Raw genomic sequence first — 23,054 nt, 5'->3', positions numbered from 1 at the left:
AAACGGGTCGACCTCCGCATTTGCAACATTTGCTAATTTGTGCGGTTGTTACAACATCGTTTCGAGTGACGAAGACAATGATGATTCTATATCTTCTTAGGTTTTTTCGGTAAAGTCACGTAGGACGGTCCCACCTGATGACGGAGACTTGTGTTGCCTCCGAAACGTCGTGATTTTTGTTTTTTATTTTATTTTATTTTCATTAATTTTGACCTACGTGACTTTACCGAAAAAACCTAAGAAGATGATTCCTTGCAGTCACGAAAGCTTCAAATCTAGAATGATTCTATATTTGAAGCTTTCGTGACTGCAAGGGTCCATACATAGTCTTTGGGTTTTTTTTGTACCGAAAAAGCCAAAGAGTAAAGACAACGATGGTAGCGGATGGATGGTGGAGGCGGTGTGTGTGGTTTGTGGTGGCGTTGTGGGTGAAACCACCAACCAGAATCCCGTGCTCGTCCAGAAGTGATGGAGGTGACCCGTGGTATTGGAGACGTCCACGGTCACGGACCGAGGTTGGCACGCGGTGGCGGCCGAGACGAGGCAGAGGGCGACGCACGCGAGTTGGCACCCACGGGCGTTCATTACGATCCCGATTGTGGCTCGTCACGTCCACGTCGACTGGGGAAACTCGTGGCCGTCAGCTGTGCGTTTTTAAATCACGGTTGCAGTGCAGATGTTCCAGAGGTATCCCCACCCCTCCTCCTCCTTCAAACGCCAAGCGGCCAGCAACACGCAGCACTATCCATATACATATCCGATATGGGTTTTTTTAAACAATAAAAACGGCAGTGTGTGCGTGAAACGGTCTGAAATGCGCCTTACGAATGACGGGAAGTCTGTGTTACTTACACTTTATATATATATGTCTAAATATACTTGACCGTAGTATTTGCCAGCTTAAAGGCAAATGTCGTCCAGGGGCGAAAGAATCCCATGAAATGACTGCATCACCACCGTGGTGCCACATTTATACCGGCATGGCTACATTCCATCCCTGGCAATCTCTAGACTTCAAGGCTTTTGAACTTGATATCCTACGGAGACAAGCGGCGAGTTTTATCCCCCCCCCCCAAAAAAAATGTTTGTTTTGATTTTAACCGTGCAATCACTGAACGTCGATCTTTAAAAAGCGCCCGCGGCGACACTGAGCGGACGTAAAAAAAAACACCCCGAGATTAAACAACAAACCCCTATAGACTGCACCAGGGCACGTTACGGTACGATAGTGGTTGATGGTGGTGGTGGTGCGGTGTTGTGGGCAGTCCGGGATATTCACGAAGTCAACTCTCCTCTCTTTTGAAGCTACCCCTTGAACCCCGACTTGAACCGGACAGGATCTGGCTAAGGCTACTCCTGTATCCGGCGTGGTGGTGGGAGGAGAAATGCGTAAAATTAGTGTGACTAACAAGTAACATTGCGCTTAAGACTCGATAAATTTGGGGATGGCGCTTTTTGTGGTCACAAAAACTGAGCAAGGGAACGAAAAATGAAAATCTGCTGCCGGTGATGACTCGGATGTGGGGTCGGGGAGATTGAGATCGTGTCACTTTAGATGTATTATTACTCGTGGGTAGTTGTGGGTATGTGGTCAGGATTAGCTTTAGGGTTCGTGTTAGGACAGTACTTATACTGTTAGGAAACACCTGGTTCCACCAGCCCACAGGAGAATATTGTGTCCGTCCGTCGTGCATCCAAAAATGGGAGGGGTGGGGAGGGGCTAGGTGGGGAGGGTGGGGAGGGTGTTGAGGGGCTGGGTGAGGAGGGTGGGGAGGGGCTGGGTGGGGAGGATGGGGCTGGGTGGGGGGTGGGAGGGGTGAGGCTGGGTGGGGAGGATGGGGGTGGGAGGGGTGGGGCTGGGTGGGGAGGATGGGGGTGGGAGGGGTGGGGCTGGGTGGGGAGGGGCTGGGTGATGCTGGGTGTGGAGGGGCTGGTCACCCGGTGGTGCCCTTATAAAACTCAACGTTTAATAATCGTCGTTGGTTTAGGGGTAATGCAAGCGCAGTGGCTGGTTGACTATTTGGTAAAGTTAGTCGCTGGTTAGCTAGTTGGGTTAGTGGGGGTTGGTTTGCCCCCAAAAATGTTTGGCCCATCTTGCAATGTGCGCGAACTTGCGGCTATAATGAAGTATGTAAGTTCAGGGTATCAAGTGACTGGTGAGCGACTATTGAGCTATACCTCAATTTTATAAAATTACCTCTTAAGTCAGCCTTAGGTTAACGACTACTCCAACCCTTACACGAATGAACACTAAGTGTATCAGTTTCGGAGAGACAACCCATGCACATCCCCCCATGCATTTGTAAACAAAACAACGATCCATAACAACAGTATACACTTCGTCCCGCCATAGGAACGTGGGATTTTCAATGAAATTCTGACAAACTAATAAGAAGCAACCCACCCCAAAACCATCACTGGACTAACTTAATTTGACTCGGGTAGCGCCAAGGTTTAATTTCATGGCAACTCCAACGCGGCCACATTGAGTGAGGATAGACTTTTAAATTAAAGGGGTGATGGTGGGGTGGTGGTGGGGGGTGGTGAGAGGGTGGTGGTGATGTGGTGGTGGGGGGGGTGGTGAGAGGTTGGTGGTGGTGATGTGGTGGTGGGTGGTGGTGGGGGATGGTGGTTGGGTGGTGGTGGTAGGGGGGTGGTGGGGGGGTGGAGAGAGGGTGGTGGGGGGGTGGGGGGTGGTGGGCGGGTCGTAGTGGGGGGGGGTCGTAGTGGGGGGGAGCGGTGGTGCAGCGGTTAGCGCCGCTGCGCTACAAACCCGGCGTCCCGAGTTCGATTCCCGCTCACGGCCACCAACACCGGTGACGATTATCTGAACCGGTCCTGGGCCTCCCCTAGGTCGACTCGGCCTCAAATGAGCACCTGGTGCGGTGTGTTAAACATCGCCACTGGGAGAGACAAAGTCGTGGTTGCTGGCCATCCCACCCCCTCGTGTTCCGTGCCAGCCTTCATAGGTGCGACTCGTTAACAGCACTTGCCCCAACAGTTTGTTAAGACTACACGGGGGTTCTTTGTCTTTTTTTGGTGGGGGGGGGGTGAGTAACAGCGGCATGACGTCATTGCGCGTGACGTCATATCGGCAGAATAAGGTTCCGCGTTCGAACTAATGACGTCACGGCGTCGCGATCCAATTGGGGGAGGCGATGCGCGGACTTTGAATATTTTAAAAAAATTCGTTGAGCGTGGAAGGTTGGAGTCGCGTTGGGAGTCCGTGGTATTTTCTTATCATCATCAAAAACATCAGCAGCAGTAGTAGTAGCAACAACTCCCGGACTTAACAATGAGCACCAACGACAGGTAAACTCACACATGAGACCACCATGGCCCCAAATGTTATTTTATCTGTTCCCTGCCGCGCCCGCTGTGCTTAATTATTTTTAGATTTAAAAAAATGTCAGTTCTCAACCGACTGCTCAACTGTCGCGTTTCATTTAGACATCGTTTTTATTGAGGTTATCTACTTTCATGGGGTGTATCTTGCTCGTGTTCAATTTGAAATGTGGAACAAGGTGAGGTGGCACGAAACTCCACGGAAGGGGCCTTAACATCTCCAATTCAAGACGCTGAGACTTGGAAAAGCGTTCCCTTGACGAAATACAACAAGTTGTTATTCTCGCGTGAATCCCACATGCTTCGAAAGTCACGTTGTTAATGTGTACAACTAAAATAAAGTAGATATCTAAGGAAGTTGTAACCGCGAATAAGATAGTAAAAGTAACCACCATCACTCCCAGCGATTTTAGTTAAATTAATGGCCAAGGACTGCATTGTTCTTACCATGTGGTGAAGTACGGTCAATCAGAACCAGAATGTTTATTACTACAGAATGTTTAAACCAAGCCCATGAACGACATGGCGTGGGGGAGGCTTTCGTTCTCTTATGGGTACATTTACACATTTTTATGTCTGTAAATTGTGATTACCACTACTATCGTGAAATATGCCCTTAGTTTGTTTACTTTTCTGTTGGGCTTTATAAAAAAAGGACATTGAAGAATTATTGCTTTTTAGTTAACATTACGTGAAAAAATGCGAGCATCGTCTTGCCACTGTTTCAATTTAAGAAGCAGGATAAACAATTGGAACCGAATCTTGTTTTTATTTGAATAAGATGAGTTTACGTTTTCCATAACAGATTTGTTAATGTTAAACGACCGCTACTGGAATCGTGTAGCCCATTCAATTATTACTGTGCTGCCACCAAAGATATTGGTTTTAAATCCAGTAAAAATAAGTTGTAGTCTTCACATTGGTGCACAAACACATACATTAATTTCACGAGAAATGCACATCGAACCATGCATGTAAAAATAAATTGCAGTTTTATAATTTATGGAAATTATGTGAAAGTATATGCTAATGCTACATTTAAGTTGATCCGTGAACAGAAACAATACAAACGAATATTTAACAATTATATAAAACACATAATTCGTATTTCATTAAATTCCATTGCAACCCTCAATTATTACGATTCATCAGTTGGCTGTGGAGATACATTACGATACATGGCTTTATTTTGTGTGTGTGGCAGATGTGGAAGGGGTGGCTCAGTGGCTAGTGACTGGGCTGGGGCCACCAGAGTTTAATTCCCGGCTAACAACTGTGACATATCTGAACCAATTCCGGGCCTCCCCCAAGCTAACACATCCCAAATTGAGTGATGCAGTGCGTAAGCATCATCACCGAGGAGACAACGGCAGCTGGATTTGGTGCTGGACACACCACCCCCTCGTTGGCCTAGCTGGCTTTCATAGGCACTCACTAACAGCCTGTTAAGGGTATACTTGAAAGGATCTTTCTTTGTCTTTATGTAGTGATATCGCAGGATGTCACTGGGTAATAATGCCGGCCCTAGAGGGGCTCTGTGAGCGCTGAGTGAGAGCGCTGGATGGCATCTCGCTTGGCGTGCAGTGCCAGCCCTACAGGATAGGGTGTGGGAGTGCCGGCCAGAGGAACGGGCTTACTCTAGGCCATGGCACTCCGGTTGACCCGAGAGGACACGTGACCGGTTAAGTCTACAAAGGTCCCCGATTGGGGGCTTAGGGGTGGTCACGTTGTCTGGGTGGAGATCCTGCTCGTGGCCAGGGACAGAGCCAGCCACGCCGCAGAGGATATAAGCCGGGTCCCCCAGAGGGACCGGCGCTGTTGTTCATCCTGAAGAAACCTTCGTCTACGTTCTACGTCCTACAGAGTCTCCAACACGTGGACCCGGACCCAAGCTGGGGTCCGGTCCGTAGTAGCTAGTTATGGTGTGATTAGCGTAGTTAGCCTGGTGGTCACCACCATAGGTTGTTATTCTGTAAAGGGGTAGTTACCCCGTATGTTGTGTGTTGGTGTTAATAAATGTGTTGCCTCCGAAGAGTACGTCTTCAACTCAGTTGAACTCATTACATTTGTGTGTAGCAGTAACATGCTGAAGCAAGGCTTACAAGAGTATGTGATGAATGCCCTGAACCGGCTGCAAACCGTGTGGGAGGACCTCGGCATCGTAGAGGTCCAGCGGGAGGAGCGAATAAAGAAGGCCAAGGACCTAGTGGAGGTGAGGACCCTCAACAAGTCATGACAATGAAAGCATTTTTTAAATAGTACCTAGATGGTATGGGATTGTGGTGTATGTTAAATCATATTTTTGTCTGCCAAATTTAATTCAAGACAACTAACTTCCCACTGCCATAGCCAAATCACCCTAAGTGAATCCAACCTCATATTTCCGAAGCTATGCAGAGGTGGACTATGTTTTAAATAAGTTCTACATACATACATTAGTTCTCATGCTTGACCATGAGGGTTTTGTCAGGTATTTTAGGCACGATGCTGTAAGGTGGCCAGGATATGGAAGTTTTGAGTGTTATCCCAATGAGCCTGGGTTTTCACCAGTTACTCCAGTTTCCTCCCACGTTATAAACAATTATGGTCGTGGCTAAATTCCAAATTCAGGGCCCTCATGAAAAAGTATTGAGACTCGGCGTGGCATTCGTGGCTAAACAATTCATTTTTGTGACATTTGGCAAACATTTGATATACAAGCAAAACTTAAAAGTACTCGAATAACAAACATTGAATTTGCATTAATTTTACGTTTGTGCTGCACAGCAATTGATGGAGCAAATGATTGCAGAAGAAGAGGACTTAAGGGAAAGTGTAGAGGAGAGGATTCATGAGCATATGAGCAACATTCAAGAACTCTGCAAAGAGCTGACTTTGCCAGCATATGAGGTATGCTGGGAGCACGTATTATGAATTCTAAACTAACAGCAAAGGTTTTAAAGTCATGTTAAATGGGAATTGATTGTCATGTCTGCAAAATAACAATGCAAGTAAGCCCATATCGGTGCATTTGTTTTATTTCTGTTGAAATGTGCTTTTACACTTACATTGGCTAAACAATCACTCAGATGTGTGTGATTTAGTGATGATGGAATAAAAAAAAAATCATAGTTAAATGCTACTAATTGGAAAACGCAGCATTTGAACCTTACGGCAATACCCTCGCAAAATGTCTGTGACGCAGTCATTTTTAGTCTGTTGATGGTCGGCGATGCGGCAATCGACTCATCTCGACGAGCTGTACATAATGCACTACGGTGCATACGAGCATTCAGGGTTTCAGCGCAATCGTCCTTGCTGCGTTTCGACATGGCGGAGTAGCACTGATTTCGGATTGATTGGTACCCCAGTCTGGAGTTAAGTACACCCCTGCAAAAAATAGTGTCCCAGAAATCAAATATGTAATTGCCTTGGCAATTAAAGTGACCAGTTTCTCTGAGTGAAATTCAACTAGAGTATAGATTATATTTAATTATGTGCTCTGCAAAGCCATTGCCAAGACTGGTATGTACAACTGTTTTCTATATTGTGCTTTATTCAATATTGAGTTAATTTTTAAGAAGCGTTTTAATATGCATTCGCATAAATGTTTAATTGTGTTTATTAAATGCTGTAACATACTTGGTTTAATTTCAGTGCAAATATCAATTATATGCAGGCATGGATTATGGCAATGACTTAGTATTCATGGTGGAATGCAAATTTAATTCATGCTTTGTAAGGTCTGATGGATAAATAGAAAACAATGCATACATTAAACCTAACACTCATGAATGCAACATGTTATCCATGGGTTTTGTATTCTGCTGATTTAAAAATATCAATCCAAACAATACAGAATAATGTCGCATATTCAACTCGCTGGGAACTGATTTATGTGAAAAAGTCATATGTGAATATCTATAGACAATGACATTACTCCATGCACACCCACAGGTTAGTGGAATAAAGTAAAGTGCAAACTGTTTTAAACACGGGAAAATGTTTGACTTTACTTGAGGTGTAAGAAATAATTTCCGAAGATGAGGAACACATTACTACTATATGAAAATGTATTCATGAGCACATGTGGAAAATAACAGCACCATGCACAAACAATGTTCTGGGTCTGGGCAGTCATTTGGCCAGAATGAATATGTGATGTGCTGTATTTCAATCTTTTAGTCAACCACTTACAGCAGTGGCTTGCATGATTATGGTCTTGTAAGTAGAATAATGTGCTACGTTCTCGTGAGCATTTTTTTATGAATTCATTTCAGCTGATGGAGGAGTACCTTGTGCTGCAGCTTGAGAGCCACTTGCGGCAGAAATTGCAGCAGCTGAGAGCGAAGAAGGCGGAACGGCTTTCTGTGCTGCAGGAGCTTGAGCATCAGCAGGCTATGCTGACCAAGGCCCTGTGCGTATCCTCTCACCCCAAGCCAGCCGGGTCTGTGCCCACGGAAGACGAACTCAATACTCTACGTCATTACGTTGATGGCCTGGAGCTGCAAAAGGTCACTTGTTTTCCAGGCCAGGTTTTCACGGGTTTATTACTTTGCATTGAAATGAATGTGTATTCATGCCAGGCTGATGTAGTATTAGATGTGTCATTTACTTTGTGTTCAATGTTGTTTTTGGATTTGTTTTCCTACAGAACAGTAACTTCAAGGTGTTTGTGGCCTACAAGGAGCAGATTGAAGCGTATTTTCAAATTCTAGGTGTTGGCCCTGAAACGGAGTTTGAGAGGGAGGTGATTTTCAACAATGAGAAGTTGTGTCTCTCAGATGACAGACTTTTGAAAGTTGAAGAGCTTCTCAAAGAGGTGGTGGTCAGGCCTGAGCATTTTTGTTGTTGTCATTTTTTGTTTTGTTTGTAGTATGGAATAGAAAATATTAAAAAAACATCAACATTTTTCCATAAAAGGTTTTTTGGGTTATAACATGTAAATATACGTCGTTAAAACCCGCCACCACCCGACAGCCAACTAGTAAGGGTTGTCACGTAAACAGAACATGCCAATTCGTCACTAGTACAGCACGCCGGTGTGTTGGAGAGCCAAGCCACAACATTTACAATCTGAGTACGACATTTCGCCAGTACTTACAACTAGCTTCATCAGGCGACAGCCAGATTTGTGGAGAAGTATAACTTTCGTTCCTTATATGGAGGCGTAGATGTGACCATGCTTCCGCGTTCTAGTTTTGCACATAACTTCAACATTATCAAAATAAATTGAGTGTCCTTGTTGGCACGCGTGTTCTGCTACTGCTGACAGATTATTTGGGAGAATTTCATATTTCTCTGATGTTATTTTAGTCTCGTGCTGATCATTTGTCCTGTTTGCCCAACATAACGTTTACAACACGTGCAGTTAATCCTGTACACACCTTCTGTTGATAGCCAACAAGGACACTCAATTGATTTAGATAATGTTGAAGTTCTGTGCAAAACTAGTTACTACTGGCCAGGACTAATTATAGAATATCGAAATTGAAAAAAAATAACTTTAACCGTTCGGATAGCTACCGCCTTAGTGCTGCGTGGAAGCGAATAATCAAATAATACATTATTTAAATGCATGCCCACAAAGGGCAGCATACTTCAATAGCGATTACCGTTGGTATGGCTACTTTAATTCACAATCGAGGGGAAGGACAAGTTCAAAGGGCTCGCATAATGCATAATGTACATTGCCCCAGTAGTCCCCCCTCACGTGGCGCAAGAGCGCAGAAGCGTGGTCACCACATCTACGCCTCTATATAAGGAACGAAAGTTAGACTTCTCCACAAATCTGGCTGTCGCCTGATGAAGCTAGTTGTAATTACTGGCGAAACGTCGTACTTAGATTGTAAATGTTGTGGCTTGGCTGTACTAGTGACGAATTGGCACGTTCTGTTTACGTGACAACTCTTACTAGTTGGCTGTGCCGGGTGGTGACGGGTTTTAACGACAAATTTATATATTTACGCGATCTAACCCAAAAAACCTCTTATGGATGATATTGGTCGCGAAAGCCCACGTGTTAAACCAACTAACATCCTAATTTTTTGGTTCCTTTTTCAGGTGCAGTTTAAAAAAGAAAAAGCTGAGGCAACGTGCCAAAGGCTACGCTCGGAATTGGAAGCAATGTGGAATCTTTTGCAGGTGCCTGAAAATGAGCGAAACGAGTTTGCTGCAAAAACGCAGAGCTACCAAAAATCAGTGGAGGAAGCTGTAAGCAGTGTGCGAACGAATCACATTTTTTTCTGCCATGTGTTAATTGATACATATTTTTCACAATTAACTGTTTCTAACTACACTTTTTTTGTTTTACTAGCTGACTTCCGAATTGAAGAGACTAGCACAGGTGAGGAAAGACAACATAAAGTGGCTAATTATACCTGTCCGGAATGAAATTGAGGACTACTGGGGAAAGTCCTACTATGGGCAAGAGCAGAGGAGGGCATTTTCCCCATTCTATAATGGTAAGCATACACTCACTGCTTATTTTACAATATGGAAATCTCTGGTCCGGTAATTTCTTATTACCCTTATTCTGTTAAATGTCATATTTCAATTTTCTTTCTCCTAAACTTCTTTTCCACAGATGAATACACTGAAGACTTACTTGTTGAGCACGAGAGAGAGTTGGAGCGCATGAAGGGCTATTATGATCAGTACTGCAAACTTTTCTCCCACGTTGCAAAATGGCAACAAAGCTGGAAGATGTTTCTAGAGTTTGAGGTGACATTTTATGATATGCGACATTTTCAATATGCTTTTAAATTTTTTCCAACTAGGGTCGAAAGGATTAATGCATTATCTCTGTCTGTCTAACACGGGATCATGATAACTTTCGTGAATATGATCTAATGAACACAACTTTCTTGTGTTGCTATGAGGGATGTGCTATATAGAGAACTAGACAAATTGATCAAAGGGTTGCTTAAGACTTGGCGATGAAAACCAACGCTAAAAGGATAAACTTTGGCCAAGTCGATAACATCATGCACTTAACCGCCCCTCAATGACATTATGATGTGTGACTTCATCTCCTACAGTCCCACATGTGCCATGTGATGTCATTATTGTACAGCTTAGAATATCTTTACTTAAAGTTTTCGTGACTGCAGGAATCCATATTCTTTGGGTCTTTCGGTAAAGTCACGTAGATAGGTTCAAATAACATAACAAACCCACTGGCTATCAACAAAGATTCGTTCATGAAGCCATCCATATATATAGACAGACACAATTTCAATCGAGAAGATGGGTATAACCTGAGAAATCATTAGAAGGACGTTATCAACTAGTTTAAGTCATAACTAGCTGTGATATTCCCATCCTACCACCTTCCGTTGTTAGTTATTTTCGGCTCTCTGATTTTACATTAACAGGTAAAATTTCTCACCCGAACACAGCCACCTTGCTCACTGAGCTCGAGATTTTTGCTTTGCGATGTGCCATTAACATGCTAATCTCTCACATTAACATGCTAATCTCTCACATTAACATAACCACCTCAGGGTGCCCGCCGTGGAGGCCTCTCAACGATCTCAAATTATCATGATAATGTTTACTGGGCAGCCCTTTGATTGGTGGGAAAACCCACCACCGTTACGGTCGCTGCCCACCACTTACATTAACATTGGCTGCTGACATTTGGGCTACGCCCATTTCAAACCTTTATGCACAGTTTACCTTTAGAAGCTAACCCCCTCTTCCTGATGACGAACGCTTGTGTTGCGATCGAAACGTCGTAGTTTTTTTGTTTTGTTATTTCCTTTGAACCTATCTTCGTGACTTTACCGAAAAACCCAAAGAATATAGCTTAAAATATATCACTAGTATTACTAATTACTGAGAACAAATGCATATTCTGAAGTGTTACAGAAACCATGAATATGCATAACTGTTCGTCCTTGTTTCAAATACAAACCTACTAACAATACTTATACATCTTAAGCTTAAGTGTCTTCTCTTGTTGAACAGCGAAAAGCGGCAGATCCAAATCGATTTGCTAACCGTGGAGGGAATCTACTTAAAGAAGAGAAGGAAAGAGCTAAACTGCAGAAAATGCTTCCCAAGGTACAGTTCCAAAAATGCACAATAGTCATGTGCCGCATGAGCGTGGCATTGTGTGAGGAGCGCTTGTTGAGTGTGCTGTGGTACATTTACAGCTGGAGGAGGAGCTGGCAATGCAAATTGGGGAATGGGAGGAAGCCCAGGGCTGCAAGTTTTTCGTTGACGGATGCAACTTTCTGGCATACATCTCCATGCAGCATGAGAGAAACAGAGAGCGAGAGAAGCAGGAGAGGGTACGTGATTAAAAGTAGTTTGAGCATTGTTTATGCTTGTGCAAGGGCATACTTTAAACATGATTCACTCTTTAATTAACCAATGAGGTCAGTTTTATTTTGTATCTGTCCACTGACACTGGCAATGCTGTTCCTTTCAGCAATTGAGGAAAGACAAATCGGAAGATGTAAACAACACGACAAGAACTGCACAGAAACGACCATTTATTGGCACCCCTCTTGTCAGCAAAATCAGAAAGGTAATCTGTAGCCTGTGCACTCGGATATACATCAAAATATGATCAGCTTGTATGTGCTGATATTTTGTTGAATGTAATAAACGTGTCACTTGGTCAACAAAGCAAAGGTATGCGTAAGGAAGAATGTCTCCTTAAATCTAAAATGTTGACATGATTCCACCTAAAAATAAGCCTTTTTTTTTCTTCCAGTTGAACCCAACTCCAACTGGAACAACACCAACCCTTGCTGACCCCACTGCTCGCAAGCCTCATTTGTCTGCCACAAGGGTCCGTAAAATACATCTGCCGTGTGTTGTCATATTTAGAGAAGACAATATAAATATATTCAAGTTACTGTATTTTAATGCAATGTCCTGTTTAGTTTACATGCTATATCATACAATTGTCATTCATTGCCAATGCTTTTATCTTTTCACGTGTTTTCTTGTATTGATTGCTAACACTTAAACTGTTCAATTTATTTCCAGCTAGGGTGTGAATATTTCACAATTTTTCTAACATTTTTCATTGCACTGCCGGATGACAGTTTACCCAGCTGTGTCAATCATGGGAGTTTTTGACTATACTTCACCACACTAGTCAATAGGGGTTAGTGAAAGGAAGATGTGGGGGTCTTGCAGGAGCCGGTTGAGAACTTAAGGATTCATAGCAGAGTGAGCTAACCACTCTTTCCTTTGTGAGTGTACATCATTTTCACTTCATGGTGTGCATTTAATAGGCTGTTTTACTTAAAAGTTCCTCAGGTTCCTGATAAAATAGGTTGAACCTAATTTATTAATTTTACTTTGATTACGGTGTGCAGCATGAGCAAGTGCAGCCAAATCCATTACTGTACTGCACTTCTATGCCTCTATGGTCCATCCCTCATTATCTGCAGAGTGTGATAAGACCCTTATCCGGTAGTGGATTCACATGTAATTTATTTATGTTGCGTGTTGATTTAGGCCCAAGCCAGACCACGGCTTGGATCGCAGTCTCAACGTCCCTTGCAGAAAGATCAAAATAAAGAGAACGCCATCGCACCATGATGGTCACCAGAGTCCCACCTGGACTTTGCCTCCAGTGTCACCCTGGATGCTCTTGGCGACAGGTCCAGCCAGCTGTGCCTGCTGTTGTGACGTTTTTTATATGGCTTTTTACACTTCAAAAATGATTACTTACCATATTCCATACCACAAACTTGCATAGTAAAGGAGCACTTATTTACAATTCTGCTCCTTGCATTTTTATACAATAATAAAATACACGTGTAGATTAGTAAATGTGTAATGTTTGACTATTATTGGGAAAGAGGAGTTTGCTAACCACCTATTTGTAATGGTTTATCAACGTGTTACAAATCAACCTCCGGTTCGGTACTATTTTTGGACTTGACATCTTCAAACATGTATTATGAACAGTTTATATATGATTTTAAAATGTATGAAAAAGTACGCCATTTCTACATAGTTATTTTTTTTCATGTTTAAAATGAATTGTTCTGCCATTATGCAATTAAAGGGGCTGTATGTTTGTAGTGTGCGTTTTTACTTGTATTTAGTGGTTTCAAACACCAGAGGGACCCCTCGCACAAGTGTCTCTGATGTACTGTAAAGCAAAAATGAATGTACGTCATTCTTGCAAAGCTTTTTTTTTACTTAAAATTAAACATTCTCATCAAGTACAATCTACCACATCGCTGTATTTATAATGTTACACATTGTTACGGTAAACAAAGTTATTTTTTTTATATTGGAGTGTGAACCTAGGCTTTGTGAAACTAACAGGACATGCCAAAACTTAAAATACTGTTACCTGCTGTTGTATAGTCTTTAAATATGTATATCACTGCACATTAAATGTTGGCTTGTATCATTTCTAAGTCTCATGCAATAACTCTTAAGTGCATTATGCAGTAATTAAACATTTATGCATTAATTTGACATCACAAGGTGATGTATGTGCAGTTAAAATTTAATTGGAATTGGCTGCCATTTAATATATGTTGGTAAAAAAAATTCTACAGCATCACTTAACTTGATTAGGGAGCATCCTGGTTGAAATTCGAGTAACGCAGTACTGCACATGAGATAAATTATTCAATTAAGCCCATGCGCTGGTGTACTTAATGATACAATGACCATTGAGCAGCGTTGGCAAAGAAAAGTAGAATTGTTTTTAAAACGAATATGCAACTTATCAACAATTAGTTTGGGAATGAGTGCTTTTTAGCTGGTTAATAATAAAAAATCTTCATACCGTAAATGTTACATGAGCAAACAGGATTTTGTTTTATTTTTGAGTAAACATACTTTTGCAAGTGCCCTCTTTACTAGCACGTCTTGCATTGTCTTCAGCGTTACGGTTTGCAGCTCCGCGCGCGTTCATTTTAACTTAATATCACTGAATACTTCGTATCCATGGTGCAGATTATTCTGTGGGTGAAAATAAAGTTTGAAGCTGTGGAATGTGGTGGCGTCATTGTTCGTTTCATCAGCCTTCCTGCTGGTCCTGTGGCGCAGCGATGTGGATATAAATCACTTTTACATTGCTGTGCCGCTTTATCTTCCTGTTTCGTATGTAAGGCATAATTGTCCTGCTTTTGACGAGCAGTGGCCAAATAAATGAACCTGCATTCAGAACGTTGTACATGTGCTTTCTATAGCCAATGGTTATAATTGTAAACGCTGTTCAACCCGTGGAAGGCAAGTCTGGACAGCATAATTGGATGTTTTCATGAAGCATTCTTAACATTCCTTTATGTACCCAGAGTTCAAATTTGAACGCCCCATGTTCAGTTTAATCACAAATTGTGTTTTAAATATATCACAAGTGGTGTGATAATAAAACACTTGAGGTGTATTTTTGTTGTTGAATTTGTTTTATTTAACAGACTGCTTGTCAATCCTCTAATGAATGCAGGGACTACCCATGCCATCTCGGCCATGGAGGTTGTATATACGTTACTGGATTTCTCGCTGGTCAGTGTTGAGGGGCCCAGGTCACGCTTCAGAGGGCACTCCAAAATTGAAACAACAAAGACGAAATGACGCGTGCACTGTGATCGGAGTTGCTACATATTGTCATTGGGACACTTGTGTTTGTGGACCGAGGGAATGTTTTCCCCACGCATTTTTGTACAGTACTTGTGTCTGCATATGTGTAGTAAGTCCAATTGAGTCGCAGACGATGTTTTTTTAGAGGCAACACTTTCATTGTAACATCAACTCGCTAACAAAGGGGTAACTGCCCCTTCACAAGATACAACCTAGGGTGGTGATCACCCAGCTAACTACTCTATACGTAGGAGTTACAGCTACGGTCCCCGACCACGTGTTGATGCCTCGTAGGACGTAGAGCTTCCAGCATGTAGACGTGGAGCTTCCAGCTTTTAGACGTGGAGCTTCCAGCTTGTAGACGTAGAGCTTCCAGCTTGTAGACGTGGAGCTTCCAGCTTGTAGACGTGGAGCTTCCAGCTTGTAGACGTAGAGCTTCCAGCTTGTAGACGTAGAGCTTCCAGCTTGTAGACGTAGAGCTTCCAGCTTGTAGACGTAGAGCTTCCAGCTTGTAGACGTAGAGCTTCCAGCTTGTAGACGTGGAGCTTCTAGCTTGTAGACGTGGAGCTTCAGCTTGTAGAATGGCAGCGACCCTGGTCCCTCTCAGGGACCCACCTTATATCCTCCCTGGTCGGGGCCGCTCCGCCCTTGGCCCCGCCCACCTTCTCGAGCGTTCTCGCTCCCTCTCGATCCCTCTTCCCGGACACGTGTTCACCCCCCTAGCCCCCCCCACTTGGGGGCCTCTCTGTGGGCACTCCGGATCACGTGTCTACGGGGTCAACCAGAGTGCCATGGCCCGGGGCAACCCTGCCCATGGGCTGACACTCTCCCACTCCCCCTTGTGGGAGCCCGCACTACACACAGCGCTCACCAAGCTCCGCTAGGGCTGGTACTACACCCACCTACTGGGTGTACGTGATGATGGTGCATCGCACGCCGTGCTGTGCTAGAGCCGGCCTCACACAGCAACCCACCCGGTGCTGTCCGCGATGTAGGGACATCGCACACCACGGCCCTCTCAGGCCGGCACCACACAGTGACATCCCCGATGTCACTACATATGCATGGACTGCCAAGGGAACTGCTTGGGTATGGGGTTATATTTACGTTCATGCTGCAAGAAAGCCCACAGCCAGCTATGACGGCTTTTAGCGAGACTTATTGATCTCACGTATCTTTTTTAAAATGGTATAAAGTATCACATTTTGATAGTGTACCATATCTAGCGAGATAAAAGCAACCGATGGACGATTTAATGGATATCTGTTAACAACCAGGAATTGAACAGCTTGATGTGAATTGCGATGCCAATCGTTAATCTGTAAGGGTGGTTGAGAGTAACGGGCCCTCTCGGGAACTTTTCATGTCTATAGTTTCACCTGATGACCTTAATGCATTGCTAAAGCCGCAAAAGCAATGTGATCTCGTATTGAACCTCCGTTTAAAAAAAAACACACAAAGCAAGACCTAAGCCTTTAGAGGTTATAAAACGCTTGAATTGATTCAGCTGGGTTATGCACTTTCAAATAGTTTATACTTAAGCAAGAGCAAACACTAAACTTGGCAGCAGGCATGTAACAACCCAGCCCTGGTGATTAGATGAATGTTCATGGCTTGGGGTCACGATTTGATTCATGAGGTAATTATTATTTTTGTATTTCATTTGTGTTGTTAGAACTGTGTGTCTCATAGCATGTTGTTTTTACTGTCTTTGGTACGCATACGCATTGTGTGTTTGCCTGTCCGTATATTCTGCACACTGCCTTTCTCTCGAATTTCTGTTTCATTTGTATTTTATCGTTTTGTTTTTACTATGTTATTGTCTGCTTTATATGCTCTGGGCTCATGTGCCATTTTGTAGTCAATAAAATACTGCCTTATGCACTCAGTTGTACTATGTATTGTGTCTAATGTCCGATTTCGTCCATTAACCCTAGAATACACACGCATAACTTTTGCACGAATCAAAAATAATCATGAGCATCAGAATCTTAATTTGAACGATACATCGTTACACTGCGTTGGGAAGTATGTCATTACGCTGAGAGAATTGGGATAATATTCATATTTAATATTTTACTTGGGTGCGATTGGGCGTGTGACTTCTCCGTCGACTACAAAGGCAAAACAAAGATCTAGGAATGAGAAAGTAACAAGATAGTGAAGTTAGCAGTGAGTACAGATATAATCCTCACCGATTGTCTCTCTGAACAAACCAATTCCTCTAGAATGGGTGTTCTCTCCTAGATAAATAAGCATATGCCAATTGTATACATTGTTAATCAGGAAACATTTTTTTCATTTCTCCTTATTGGGCCCCATGGTGTAAATTGTATTTCCCTTGAAGGAAACAGTGTTGGTGAAAAATGTGTCGATTTTTTTTGCTGTACATTGGTGGTTTGTAGAGCAGCAAAAGTATACAGCATCAGTCCAGTTATTGGAACCTTAATGCTGTCTGAGCCTTGCAACTGTACTCACTGGTAAACTAAACTAATATCTTTTTTTAAATCCTTTATATTAAGTTCGCTTGCTTGCGTGCTTGCTTGCTTGCTTACGACCGTGCAAATCTTTCTGTCGTTTTTTAACCCACTTCCCGTGATCCAATCGAGCTGACATTTTCCACACAGACTCGTTGTGCGAGACAATTAATGTTCGTGAAAAAAAATTCCCAAAATTTTACACTTTTTAGGCAAAAATTTTTTATTTTACATATATTCAAATAGAACTCATTCATGGCTTTGGCTGAACGTCACAGTGTAAGAGCCCAGAGCGTAACCCCTCCACAGGCCGTGGCGGAGTAGCGCAGTTGATAGCGCCCTCGCTTCCCATGCCAAAGGTCGCGGGATCGATCCCCGCGTCCTCCACAGGCGAATATATTTTAAAATTCTTTATATTAAGTTCGCTTGCTTGCTTAGGACCGTGCAAATCTTTCGCTCGTTTTTTATCCCACTTCCCGTGATCCAATCAAGCTGACATTTTCCACACAGACTCGTTGTGTGTGACAATTAATTTTCGTGAAAAAAAAATTCCAAAATTTTACACTGGTTAGGGAAAACTAATTAAATATTTAATTACCAATTGCTTAATGGTGGCAGACAATCATCTGACCCATAGGTGGCAGCCATCTCAAGCCAGAGGACGAGAGGACTCTAGCCGCCACGCATATAAAAGATTTATAGTGAAAAACTTTGTTTTTACGGGTTTACTTGTAATTAGGTAAGGCTCGCTGAGCTATAAAGCTCTTTTTCAAAAGCAACTTGGCCACAAATAGCTCAACGAATTAGCTTCTCAGCTGGAATTTTACAGTAGCCAAATACTCTAAACGCGTGTTTCTCAATGTGAAGGGAAAAACCGGAGGACCAGATCAAAATCCACGTGACCACGGGAATAACATGCAAACTCCAAATATACAGGCGTGTGGGTCGGGATCGAACCCACGACCATTCTGTATTCCAAGCGAGGCAGTGAACATCTCACCACCACATTTCTCATCATGTCATATACCCACATAATTCTTTGTTTGCCTTTGGTGGTCTACAGAGGTCAGGTGGCAAGAGAGCGGCTTAAGCAACAACTCATGTTGAAGTCACACACGCAGTCATATCCAAATAAGTAAAAAACAATTTGAATCAAGGCCTTGGAAACCTAAAATTAGTCTACTAGCTTGGGCATATATAATGATGGTTATTATCGATATTGAACTCAACATAATCCTTGTGGGAAACATAAATAACAAACAATAAATGAGCACACATTATTTCTCCATCTACCTGCCTTTTCACAAAACAAATACATGTATTTGTTTACACAACCCTTTAATCGCACAGCCTTCTTGGAGTGCATTTTTCAGAAGCATTGATTCCAGACAAGACAAGCAAACTCTGAACCGATTTTGACAAACAATGTCTCATTAGCAGTCAGGTTTTCTTGAATCAATGCTCGTGAACTGACAATCATACAAGCAAGGACACTCTCTTTACGACATGGTTCTTAGTTCGCTGCAACATTATACATTCCTCAAAATCATCGTAAGCAACGTTACGTAAACTATATCGTCGTATTAAGGCAGTGATATAACGCTGTTTGAAGCCAGTAAAAGCCTCCGTTTTGGCATACATTTGCCTTGAGGGAGACGTCATCATGTAATGAAAACCAGGCGAGTGTACCTGTTTAAATTGGCAAGAAGCTTCTGGGAACAATATAGAATAATTTCCAATTGGTCTTGTTTGCAAATTTCTCTCTACTTGTCAAGAATTGCATTGATGTGAAAAATGTTGTTGTTGATGGTATATAGAAACACATGTGAAATCTGTCACGTCATTGATACAAGAATTTGTTAGCCCTGTTATGTATGTACAGGGCAGTGTATGTGCGGTTAATGTGAATCGTAAGTGGGCAGTGTTGCTAAGTATGTTTCAGTTTGTTGTGCTTAGGCCTGCGGAAGCAAAGTGTCACAAAGCTGCTATCTCAAGGAGCCACCTGGACTAATTTGACCTTTAAATAACAATGTGAGGATAGGAACATTTAATTGCAGAGTGTAGAAAGTGTTTTTTAAAGCAATGCTCGGTCAATTTTCCTTTAATTCTGCAAAACATTAGGTTACATTTGAATTGAAAGATATTAACTAAATATATAACAATGCAAAATCGAAACGTTTTAGATGGTCTGCTTAACAGGAAATTAAAAATTTTGTTTTAACACCACATAAAAATGGAAAGTTGAAAGGTGCAGCCCTGAAACAGCTTTCCTTTGCCACTTCTTGTGCAAGGGCCTTTGCTAGAGGAACTATAGAGAGGGCTTCTCTGGAGCGTATTGTGGCCTCCTTTTCCACGTTGGACAGATATCTTGGAAGGGGTAGAAATACCCACATTTTATCCAACCACAGAGCGACCTGCCGCTCGACATAAGAGTGTATCCAATTATACTGCTGGGTTTGACAAAGGTGGTGAGACTTAGGAAACTTGCCCATTATATGAACTGCCTTGCCAAGAGATCACACGACCTATTTCGGGATTGCAAGTCCAGTGTGTTAACCATTGCACGATAGCAGCATGAATCCCCGAATAAACATCCTTAAATATCATTGAGGTCAAACTCCCACAAATTAACAGTGTATCTTCAAGCATCTGTATTTATCCACATGGTTAGCATTAAATAACTGGAAAAATCAATATAATCTAAAGTATAAAGATCTGCTACGTTTTCCTGTTTTGGATTTCAGGGATGGATTTTAGTGTGTACTCTTTATTATTTGCTCAATATGAAATGTATTATTTTGTAATTTTAAAACCTTAATATGAATATAAGTACTATATTCTTGGGTCTTTTGGTAAAGTCACGTAGATAAGTTCAAAGAAAATAACAAAAAAACTATGACGTTTCGATCGCAACACAAGCAATCGTCATTGGGAGAAAAAAAATAGCGGGAAAGCTGCTGAGGCAGGATGTTTTAAAGGTTTGAAATGGGTGTAGCCCAATGTTTTCATGGAAATTTTTGAGACAAATGCCATCCAGGCATCCACTCTACGTCCGTCTTTGTGGAAGAGGTACGTAGATGACACGTTTGTCATCTGGCCACATGGCCGACCAGCTTTGAACTAATTCCTCAACCCTATGAATTCCATACACCCAGCCATCAAATTCACCATGGAGGTGGAAAAGAATGGCAAGTTACCATTCTTCGCGGAAATCCACACTGCATCAGCCACATAATTGGACTGGATGAGGAACCTTTGCATTCATTTATGATGATCATTAAGAAAAAAAACTGTTACTTTTCACAATGCCATACGAAAGAAGAAGAAGTATTAAGCCAAAAACAGCAACTATCAAATGACCTTGTGTTGGCAAGGGACAGGTTTCTTTAAACAAAATACTAAAAAACAATCAATTATTTGTTAATTGAATCAAATATTTGTCCATAATCTCACACATACCTAAGTAGAAATCCGCTACGGTCATGTCTGAAACTGCGTATAATTATGAACCTTTCGTATGAAGTTGATTTCCAATATGCCAACTGGAAACACAGTTTGAAAAGAATAATCTTCAAATCAATAAAGCTGAGTTTTTAAATAAATAATAATATGGAATCTATTAACTAAAAATACAGAGAATGCAAATGACGGTCCTTTCGGGTTATTAGCAAAACAGCCAATGTTGTACAGTATTCTATTTAGTACCGTTTTAATAATGACGTGAAGATTGAAGTTGGACCTCATTCCGTGGAGCTTTGTACCCCCTCCCCCCCCTCCTGTGGTCTGTGCCTTATACTGGGCTCGAGTTTTGTTGCAAAATAAAAATATATAATGACTTCAATGGCAAGAGGTCACTTCGTGGTCAATGCCACCACACCTCAACAATTGATTCCTTCCCCCTGCTAGATAATTATGATGGGGGGAAAATCGGATGCAACATAAGTGAAACGTACATTCCGGTCACAAAAAAAGTCACATATTTGGCAGATTCCTCAAAAGAGTAGCTAACCGTGATCTGACCTTTAGATCGTTATTTGCTTTCGTGCAAAATGTTCGTGTGATTTTTTTTATATTACGTGCAGCGAATTACAAGAAAATAGTATGCCACTAAATCGTTTGACTTTCAGAACTCAATTGTATCTCAGTCCCGCTGAATTTTTTTGTCGGCAAAATTTTCAATGATTGGCATGACATGCAAATTTACATTTTGTAAATCGGAGGCATGAGTAAACACCTTCTTGGTTCTTTCGGTAAAGTCACGTAGAAGGGAAATAATAAAATAATAAAAATAAAACATAATAAAATAATGACGCTGTCTTTCCGACAGACCTGTTCTTCACCTGAGGACGACTGCTTGCGTTGTGGCCGAAACGTCGTGAGAATTATTTTATTATGTTTTATTTTTATTATTTTATTATTTCCCCTCTACGTGACTTTACCGAAAGAACCAAGAAGATGAATCCCTGTAGTTACGAAAACTTTAAATCGAAAAATGAGTAAACACGTTGTGTAATTCTACAGTATTGTTGCGTGGAATCATATTGGCGATGGAGTAATTCGAAGCAATGACACGATAGTACATATTAATGACGAGGACGTTTCTTTGGGTTTGGCAACTAGCTAAGCAGGGCGATCGAATATATGGTAATTTAATTTGTCAGCTGTTATTCTCCAAGTTGTTGGCACACTGGTGCCCTTGTCTGGCCAAATGCCCTATGGCAAACAAACCTGTGACCACTCTAACTACTAATTTGCATGGCAAACTGGGACGCTTATTTAATGCGTAACATTGGTAAACAATCCCAACCACACCTTTGTTACAGGTCCGCTCAGCGGTAGAGCGAGCTGCTCACGATTGGATTGTTGGAAGTTCAAATCCTGGTTGGGGGTTGACTCAGCCCATCACCCCTTCGGATTGGTAAAATGAGTACCACTGCAATTGGGAATCAACGAAGCTTGTCCTTCATCATAAATGTAATTTTGGGTTTGATTGCGTAAATATAAATTTGTGGTTAGCCCACCACCACCCGACAGAGCCAATCAGTAAGGTTTATCACGTAAGCAAAACGTGCCCATTAGTTACTACTTCAGCACACCCCTGCATCAGTAACCATAGATAGCACACCGGTGTGCTTAAGTAGAATCAAAATGGCACGTTTTGTTTTCGTGAAAAGCCTTACTAATTGGTTGTGGCGGGTGGTGGTGGTAGTAGTGGGTTAACGACACATTTATATTAATGCGATCTAACCCAAAATAACTTGTATTTTGAATTGCGTTGGTCGTGAAAGCCTGCGTGTAAAAGTGCTTGTCCTACGGATAGACTTACCCTCAAAATAGGAATGTGTAAATTTTACTCCTGGCTCAAGGCTGTAATCAGGATATCACTGTCTTAATGCCCATTCGATCTGGATACCATTTTGACTATATATTTACATGCCTCTTTCACTTTCTTACCAAGGTGCATCGGTAATGTAAATTCTGACATAGTTGGATCATTTTTGTAATCATGTTTTAATGCATTAAATGCGACAGTAACCATAGATTCTTAAGCTCACTATACAAGCAGTGGATGTCTAATAATCGATTAAAATATAACCAAATGATACGATACTGTTTCGTTTTGGATAATGGAGCAATTAAAACTGGACAACAGTACAACGGCCCCAAATTCTGGAATTTTTT

At 42.0% G+C, this 23,054-nt stretch overlaps 2 protein-coding genes across 6 annotated transcripts in view; one reads left to right on the top strand and one right to left on the bottom strand.

Annotated features, from left to right (window-relative positions):
• The window catches only part of IDUA (alpha-L-iduronidase), a 47,138-nt gene extending 45,828 nt beyond the window's left edge, over positions 1-1,310 (bottom strand). For 3 of the 4 annotated variants that reach the window (XR_013637261.1, XM_078861438.1, XM_078861439.1), the window contains exon 1: positions 443-1,310. Coding sequence is in view for 2 of the 4 variants with exons in the window: in XM_078861438.1 (XP_078717564.1) it covers positions 443-585 (143 nt within the window). In the remaining 2 variants the exon portion in view is untranslated. The remainder of the gene's footprint in view (positions 1-442) is intronic. The other variant, XM_078861440.1, reaches the window with a different exon arrangement.
• Positions 1,311-3,156: 1,846 nt separating this feature from the next.
• Positions 3,157-14,297, top strand: LOC144934935 (protein regulator of cytokinesis 1-like). 2 transcript variants are annotated; one of them, XM_078861191.1, is made up of 13 exons: positions 3,157-3,312; positions 5,425-5,557; positions 6,112-6,234; positions 7,605-7,838; positions 7,979-8,146; positions 9,388-9,537; positions 9,641-9,788; positions 9,911-10,047; positions 11,296-11,391; positions 11,484-11,621; positions 11,762-11,860; positions 12,050-12,127; positions 12,805-14,297. In XM_078861191.1, the coding sequence occupies exons 1-13, from the start codon at positions 3,296-3,298 to the stop codon at positions 12,886-12,888; spliced, it is 1,605 nt and encodes a 534-aa protein (XP_078717317.1). In that variant the 5' UTR covers positions 3,157-3,295; the 3' UTR covers positions 12,889-14,297. The 2 variants fall into 2 exon arrangements, with proteins under 2 accessions (XP_078717317.1, XP_078717316.1); XM_078861190.1 differs by having other exon boundaries at positions 5,422-5,557.
• The last annotated feature ends 8,757 nt before the right edge of the window (positions 14,298-23,054 follow it).

This window comes from Lampetra fluviatilis, chromosome 12, assembly GCF_964198595.1.
Source record: "Lampetra fluviatilis chromosome 12, kcLamFluv1.1, whole genome shotgun sequence".
NCBI classification, from domain to species: domain Eukaryota; kingdom Metazoa; phylum Chordata; class Hyperoartia; order Petromyzontiformes; family Petromyzontidae; genus Lampetra; species Lampetra fluviatilis.
Note: the sequence above shows the minus strand (reverse complement) of the source record. Positions and strands in the feature narration are given on the sequence as shown.